Source organism: Salmo salar, chromosome 27, assembly GCF_965601325.2.
Source record: "Salmo salar chromosome 27, fSalSal1, whole genome shotgun sequence".
NCBI classification, from domain to species: domain Eukaryota; kingdom Metazoa; phylum Chordata; class Actinopteri; order Salmoniformes; family Salmonidae; genus Salmo; species Salmo salar.
This window is the reverse complement of record NC_138317.1, coordinates 25,894,984-25,903,053: the sequence shown is the minus strand read 5'-3', so window position 1 is coordinate 25,903,053 and position 8,070 is coordinate 25,894,984. Positions and strand designations below refer to the sequence as shown.

Here is an 8,070-nt window from a genome sequence, read left to right as displayed (position 1 = left end):
GGAGGTGCTGGAGGGAGGCCAGAGGGAGGGGTTCAGATAGTGTTGTTGTGAGGGAGGTGCTGGAGGGAGGCCAGAGGGAGGGGTTCAGATAGTGTTGTTGTGAGGGAGGCCGGAGGGAGGTGCTGGAGGGAGGCCAGAGGGAGCATTTCAGATGGTGTTGTTGTGAGGGAGGCCGGAGGGAGGTGCTGGAGGGAGGCCAGAGGGAGCATTTCAGATGGTGTTGTTGTGAGGGAGGCCAGAGGGAGGGGTTCAGATGGCATTGTTGTGAGGGAGGTGCTGGAGGGAGGCCAGAGGGAGGGGTTCAGATGGTGTTGTTGTGAGGGAGGTGCTAGAGGGAGGCCAGAGGGAGGGGTTCAGATAGTGTTGTTGTGAGGGAGGTGCTGGAGGGAGGTGCTAGAGGGAGGCCAGAGGGAGGGGTTCATCTAGTGTTGTTGTGAGGGAGGTGCTGGAGGGAGGTGCTAGAGGGAGGCCAGAGGGAGGGGTTCAGATAGTGTTGTTGTGAGGGAGGTGCTGGAGGGAGGCCAGAGGGAGGGGTTCAGATAGTGTTGTTGTGAGGGAGGTGCTGGAGGGAGGTGCTAGAGGGAGGCCAGAGGGAGGGGTTCAGATAGTGTTGTTGTGAGGGAGGTGCTGGAGGGAGGCCAGAGGGAGGGGTTCAGATAGTGTTGTTGTGAGGGAGGCCGGAGGGAGGTGCTAGAGGGAGGCCAGAGGGAGGGGTTCAGATAGTGTTGTTGTGAGGGAGGTGCTGGAGGGAGGCCAGAGGGAGGGGTTCAGATAGTGTTGTTGTGAGGGAGGTGCTAGAGGGAGGCCAGAGGGAGGGGTTCAGATAGTGTTGTTGTGAGGGAGGTGCTGGAGGGAGGTGCTAGAGGGAGGCCAGAGGGAGGGGTTCAGATAGTGTTGTTGTGAGGGAGGTGCTGGAGGGAGGCCAGAGGGAGGGGTTCAGATAGTGTTGTTGTGAGGGAGGCCGGAGGGAGGTGCTAGAGGGAGGCCAGAGGGAGGGGTTCAGATAGTGTTGTTGTGAGGGAGGTGCTGGAGGGAGGTGCTGGAGGGAGGCCAGAGGGAGGGGTTCAGATAGTGTTGTTGTGAGGGAGGCCGGAGGGAGGCCAGAGGGAGGGGTTCAGATAGTGTTGTTGTGAGGGAGGTGCTGGAGGGAGGCCAGAGGGAGGGGTTCAGATGGTGTTGTTGTGAGGGAGGCCGGAGGGAGGTGCTGGAGGGAGGCCAGAGGGAGGGGTTCAGATAGTGTTGTTGTGAGGGAGGCCGGAGGGAGGTGCTGGAGGGAGGCCAGAGGGAGGGGTTCAGATAGTGTTGTTGTGAGGGAGGTGCTGGAGGGAGGCCAGAGGGAGGGGTTCAGATAGTGTTGTTGTGAGGGAGGCCGGAGGGAGGTGCTGGAGGGAGGCCAGAGGGAGCATTTCAGATGGTGTTGTTGTGAGGGAGGCCGGAGGGAGGTGCTGGAGGGAGGCCAGAGGGAGCATTTCAGATGGTGTTGTTGTGAGGGAGGCCAGAGGGAGGGGTTCAGATGGCATTGTTGTGAGGGAGGTACTGGAGGGAGGCCAGAGGGAGGGGTTCAGATGGTGTTGTTGTGAGGGAGGCCGGAGGGAGGTGCTGGAGGGAGGCCAGAGGGAGGGGTTCAGATAGTGTTGTTGTGAGGGAGGTGCTGGAGGGAGATGCTGGAGGGAGGCCAGAGGGAGGGGTTCAGATAGTGTTGTTGTGAGGGAGGCCAGAGGGAGGGGTTCAGATGGTGTTGTTGTGAGGGAGGCCGGAGGGAAGTCCTCATATTGGAAGTGGGTTGCTATTTTCACCCGTAAGTGGAGCAGGCCTCAGCTGACAAGTTGCTGAAATACCAGGTTATCAGTGCAAACTTGTAGTGCTGATATTTGACAGTCATGGCCATGTACATAGGCTGACAGTGCGTGGGCTTCATATTGTAGGCCTGCATAGGACAAAGGCAAAGCAGCCAGCGAGGTACTGCTCTGTGTCAGCTGTCATGGGTAGCCTTACTGTATGGAGAAGAAGTTTATTTCTGTATCCATGTGTCCATACTGAATATCAGTGGAGGCTGCTGAGGGGAGGACGGCTCATAATAATGGCTGGAACGGCGAATGGAATGGTATCAAACACATGGAAACCATGTGGAAACCATGTGGAAACCATGTGTTTGATGTATTTGATACCATTGTACTTATTCTGCTCCAGCCATTACCACGAGCCCGTCTTCCCCCAGTTAAAGTGCCACCAACCTCTTGTGTTGTATATCCGTGACCTATGAAATGTTTGAATCCTTCTCAACTGTAATGTGATTTGTTGATTCATATAAAATATTTAAAATGTTTGTGTAGGTCAATGGCTTCTCCCACAGGTCCACATTTTTCAGGTTGTCAGTCATCCACCATGTTCAAGATCCTCCTGAAAAATAAAAAGATGAGTGGAGCTGGATTGGACACCCTTCAGAAACCGACCACCATCATCACTCGCCAGTCCCTGCCCACTGGGCACACATTGGTTGAACCAACGTTATGTCCACGTCATTTCAATTAAATGACATCGAACCAACGTGGAATAGATGTTTAATTGACGTCTGTCCCAGTGGTTGAAATGGAACCCACAGGGAAAAAGAAACAGAGGGCGACCCAGAAACCCAGAAAGTCCAGGCAGAAATGACTGAGAGCGGCCTCAACTGGTGTGACCTGGGAAAACTTGCTCCAAACCGAGATGCAGGACAATTGTCAACAGGCTTAAGTCAAGTAAGTCTGTGTTCTGTGTGTGTTTGTGTGTGTGTTTGTGTGTGTGTGTGTGTGTGTGTGTGTGTGTGTGTGTGTGTGTGTGTGTGTGTGTGTGTGTGTGTGTGTGTGTGTGTGTGTGTGTGTGTGTGTGTGTGTGTGTGTGTGTGTGTGTGTGTGTGTGTGTGTGTGTGTGTGTGTGTGTGTGTGTGCGTGCGTGCGTGCGTGCGTGCGCGTAGAAAGAAGGAGACTACACTTCACTTTTAGTACAAAATAATGTCGTTTTTATTTAGGAAGTAGAAAAAGACAACATTCATACATTTTATTTTAGAAAACATTGGCAAGCTCAAACCTTTTCAGAGATAGTTGAGGTGCCTTTTACAGTATTAGTGCAAACCCTTGATAAGAGTTTAAGAGTCCTTCAAGTTACTCTGCATTTGACCTTTGAATCACCGACAGCAGCATAGCATAGTCCCACCAAGGACCCAGATGAATTACGATAGTTGCAGCGAGGGTGATTGCATCAGAGTGGATTGTCTTCATGTTAGTTGAGGATGAGGCACATGTTGAGATGATACAGTACATCAGGTCTCACAGCCAATGACAGAGCTTATTCCAGCTGACTCCAAGATGGCTGCCTTCTGGAACAGTACAATCTGATTGCTTCTTATCTGAAGTGCAAGTGATGATGATGATGTGCTATTTGTATGCATTACAGTTATATGGGACAGTATGTGTGTGTCTGTGTGTGTCTCCATCCTACACGTCAACAGGCCTGTGTGTGTTGTGTGTGTGTCTGTGAGGACAGCAGGCGTGCAGCAGCACCTTGCGTATGTCTCTGTTCCTCAGGCTATACAGCAGAGGGTTGAGCAGAGAGTTCCCCGCCGCCGGCACTAATGTAGCGTACGTATACAGGGGCGAGCTAGATGCATCGCCCAGCAAACCGTAAAGGGCGAAGGGCGTCCAGCAGCTGACGAACACTCCGAGGACTAACAACAGCCGAGAGAGGCCCTTCCCCCGGCCCCCGTGCTTGCTGTTGTACGATTGGTCGTCAGGCAGGAAATGCCTCTGCGTGGCGATGGCGTGGGCGTGCCGCCTAGCGACGCGGCAGATCCCGGTGTATAGCTGCAGTGTTACCATAACGACCAGCAGGAAGCCGCCACAAAGCAACGACAGGTACGTCCGGGTCAGGGGTCGCGCCACGGAACAGGATGTGATGTCATTGAGGCAGTGCCACCCCAGCATCGGGCCCGAGCCGATCAAACATGACCCCAGCCAGACGAGTGCCAGCAGACCAGCGGCGCATCGACGCGAGTGGCGGGAGCCGTAGGTGAGGGCGTGGCTTAGCGACAGGTAACGGTCCAGGGCCACGCCCATCAGGCTGAGGAGGGAGGCGGTCAGTGACGTCGCCAGAAGCCCTGACGTCATCAGATCTGACCAATCCGTGGGCTCCACACAGAACAGGAAGAGGAAGTGGAGGATCACGGCCACGCCCGCCAGCAGGTCGGCCAATGCCAGGCTGGCGAGGAGCAGGAAGACAGGAGCACGGAGAGAAGGCGTGGCCAAGATGGCCACCACTACAATGGTGTTCTCGGACACAATGAGGGTTCCGGAGACGCACAGTGCCACTCCCCATAGGCTGAGAGGAGAGGCCTCAGGAATGGTTGTGGGATCTGATTGGTCCAGCTGGGAAAGGGGCGAAGTCATCCCTGAACCTGAAGACTCCTCGAACCAGATGTCCGAGTCATTCTGGGTCATCATGGGTCACACACACGACACCTGAGAGAGAGAGAGAGAGAGAGAGAGAGAGAGAGAGAGAGAGAGAGAGAGAGAGAGAGAGAGAGAGAGACAGAGAGACAGAGAGAGAGAGACAGAGAGACGAGAGAGAGAGAGAGAGAGAGAGAGAGAGAGAGAGAGAGAGAGAGACAGAGAGAGAGAGACAGAGAGACAGAGAGAGAGAAGACAGAGATGTTAATTAACAATGTCACGGAACTAATAGTAGCAAGTCTCCCTCTCCCTCTGTTCCTGCATGTGGTTTGTTATTGTTACATAACAGCAGCAGACAGACACCCTGCACTGGGGCTGCATCTAGTCTACAGTAGCTTTTTCTCCTCGTCTCTTCAACTGCATCTCAATAGTCTATTGTAGCTTCCTCTCCTCGTCTCCTCTCCTCTCCTCTCCTGCATCTCAATAGTCTAATGTAGCTTCCTCTCCTCGTCTCTTCTCCTGCATTTCAATAGTTTACATTAGCTTCCTCTTCTCGTCTCTTCTCCTGCATTTCAATAGTTTACATTAGCTTCCTCTTCTCGTCTCTTCTCCTGCATTTCAATAGTTTACAGTAGCTTCCTCTCCTCGTCTCTTCTCCTGCATCTCAATAGTTTACATTAGCTTCCTCGTCTCCTCTCCTGCATCTCAATAGTCTACAGTGGCTTCCTTTCCTCATCTTCTATCATGCATCTTAATAGTCTACAGTGGCTTCCTTTCCTCGTCTCCTGTCCTGCATTTCGATATTCTACAGTGGCTTCCACTTCACATCTCCTGCATCTCAATAGTCTACAGTGGCTTCCTCTCTTGGGTCTTAGGACACTTCGGCATCTGCCAAAAGGTCTGGGCATTTATGGCACAGGAGGTAGTGCACTTGAACCACAGTGATACTGGTTCATCTCAAAGGAGAGACATTGCATGCTCCTCACATTACTATGGGACCATTCCATTTAATTGCCTGATGTCTACCCTTCTCTCTCTGAAGTGTGCACTTGTTCACTCCCCTCAAGCAATGTAAGAGATATATGATGAAGAAGCCCTGTCTAGCCTATATGTATGTCTAGCCAATGCTTTTAAATATACAAGAGGGAGTGAACGAGTACACACTCCAGGGAGAAGGTGGAGAAGACAGAATTGGAATGCAGCCCTTCTGGTGTCTCCTCTCCACTCTTCTATAGTGCCATGTGGAGTGTTGTGTAACAGATGCCCACTAGCTTGGAAAACCATGTCCTCATGCTTTATCTCTGATATAAATTGAGGTTTACATACACATGACATACACCGCCCCCACACACAGACTGACATACAGACAGACACTACAGAAGATCTTACCTTCTAACAAGACCTTGATCACGATTCTTTCAAATCAGCTCTGTTGACAGAGAATCCAGGAGACTGTGATGCCGTGATGCTGTCTGTGTCCAGCTTGTCTCGTGGTATATCGATGGTCGGTAATATCTCAGTAAGGCTTGTCTGTCCCCATCAGAGTAATAACATATCCTCCTTGCGATTAGATTGTCTCCGTTTCTCCGGTGGTGGAACACCGGAATGACTGGATGGATCTCCTGCGCGCATGTTCCTTCACTAGGGAAGGTTTGACTGACGTCAGTGGTGGCAGGCTTTAGCCAATGAGGCGCTCGGAGAGACGGGAGTGTGGGGTGGGATGGGGGGCTCCTGTAGAGTAATTTCATTCAGAAAAATGCGGCAGCTTCCCGCCCCTCCCACTGCGGCTTGCCTCGCGCGCAACTTTTCCTTAAAAATGTCGGACAGGGGTTTCCGAAACACTCGCATCCACGCACGCACACACACACACACACCGCAGTAGAGATGCGTGTTAAGTGTAAATGTTTGAGAGCGAGAAAAGGGCGTAGGGGGGCTAGCAGCGTAGGGGGGCTCGCACATAGAGGAGCTGTCCAAGGTTCTGAAACGTAGTTGTATGCTAGAATTTGCTTGCATAATCGATTGTTGTCATTTATTTTTTGGCGGTATTGAATAAGACTATATGAAAACATTTGAGGTCATATGTGTAGTTGTCTCTGCAGAATTAGACAAGTTAACAGTTGAAACGTGTACGTCATTCAATAAGCAAGAGCAAAATAGGATCTAAGTGCATGAATAGGCTGCATGCAGTGTCCTAAGGTGAGTCACTGGCTAAGCACCCTTTGTCTCGGATGAATCATACATGATCATTTCGTGACCTTGGGACTATAAGGTTCTATCTGACTTTTTTTGTTTAAATGTATAGTCATATTTAATTGATCTTTAAATGGTTCTTCATATATCTGTGAAGATAGATGCTTGAAAAAATACCTTTTAAGTGAAAGAATGAAAAACTAGAAAGTTGATGTTGTCACGTGGTTGTTCAGTGACGACAGTAATTCGTCTGATGATCAGAATACATTTCTTAATGTGCTCTGACTCTATCTTGGTAAAATAGTGTTATTCTATCATTTATGTATTCAAATAGCTACAGTTGTCTTAATGTCTTAATGTCTAATTCAGAAGAGTCAGCTGGAACCTTATAGCTGAACCTTATAGCTGAACCCAGACTGACATTTTGGAGCCACGATCTATCTGAGATTGCACCCCCCTAAAAAAAACGGATTACAAATGTTACAAGATTTTGATACTCTGCACTTTAGGTACCTTTAAGAAAAAACATAACACTACAAAACAGTTTTTAATTCAGGGATGTGAAAACTTTGATGCTCAATATCTCAGAACTATGCTTTGCGCATATAGAACCTTATAGTCCCAAGGTCTCGTTTTGAGAAAAACTGCGTAGGCTATATATCTCTCTCTCTAGGCCTACATGTCCTTGGGTGTTTTGAAAGGCACGAAATTGAACATGTATAGGCTTACTATCTATTTTGAAACATGAACAGCTGATTAATGTTGATTGGTTAATGATGTAGGCTATCAGATGAAAGATGATTGATAGATATGTCTGGGAAACCCGGTCATTGATGATTTATCTGGCAACTGAGATTCTCGGTTTCCCCGGTAATACAAAACAGCGTGGGTTGGCTGCAGTGGTTGCTGCAATGTGTCTACGTGATTACGCACGGGCCACGGCACTGCGCAGAGAGGGGACCCTCATTTTGTCGTTGACATAGAACCATGTAAGGAAACTGATTTCCGGTTCTCTTTGGGAGAAATGTATAACATTACGTCATTTACACATTAGAGGGAAAAACAGAGAGGGAGAAGAGGGAGATATATTTCAGCCGATTATATGACACTGAACAAAAATATAAAGGCAACATGCAATCATTTCAAAGATTTTATTGAGTTACAGTTCATATAACGAAATCAGTCAATTCAAATATATTCATTAGGCCCTAATCAATGGATTTCACATCACTGTGAATAGATATGCATCTGTTGGTCACAGATACCTTAAAAAAAAGGTAGAAGCCTGGATCAGAAAACCAGCCTTGCAGTGCGACACTCCTTCAAATACAGTTGATCAGGCTGTTGATTGTGGCCTGTGGAATTTTGTCCGACTCCTCTTCAAAGGCTGCTCGAAGTTGCTGGATATTGTCGGGAACTTGAACATGCTGTCGTACATGTCGATTCAGAGCATCCCAAA

The 8,070-nt window shown here is 49.5% G+C and overlaps 1 protein-coding gene across 1 annotated transcript; it reads right to left on the bottom strand.

The window, feature by feature from the left end:
- Positions 1-3,342: 3,342 nt before the first annotated feature.
- gpr3 (G protein-coupled receptor 3) lies at positions 3,343-5,999 on the bottom strand. Its single transcript, XM_014178009.3, has 2 exons — positions 5,811-5,999; positions 3,343-4,493 (listed from the first exon to the last, which is right to left on the bottom strand). Exon 2 carries the CDS (start codon positions 4,473-4,475, stop codon positions 3,474-3,476), a length of 1,002 nt encoding a protein of 333 aa, XP_014033484.1. The 5' UTR covers positions 4,476-4,493; positions 5,811-5,999; the 3' UTR covers positions 3,343-3,473.
- Positions 6,000-8,070: the final 2,071 nt, after the last annotated feature.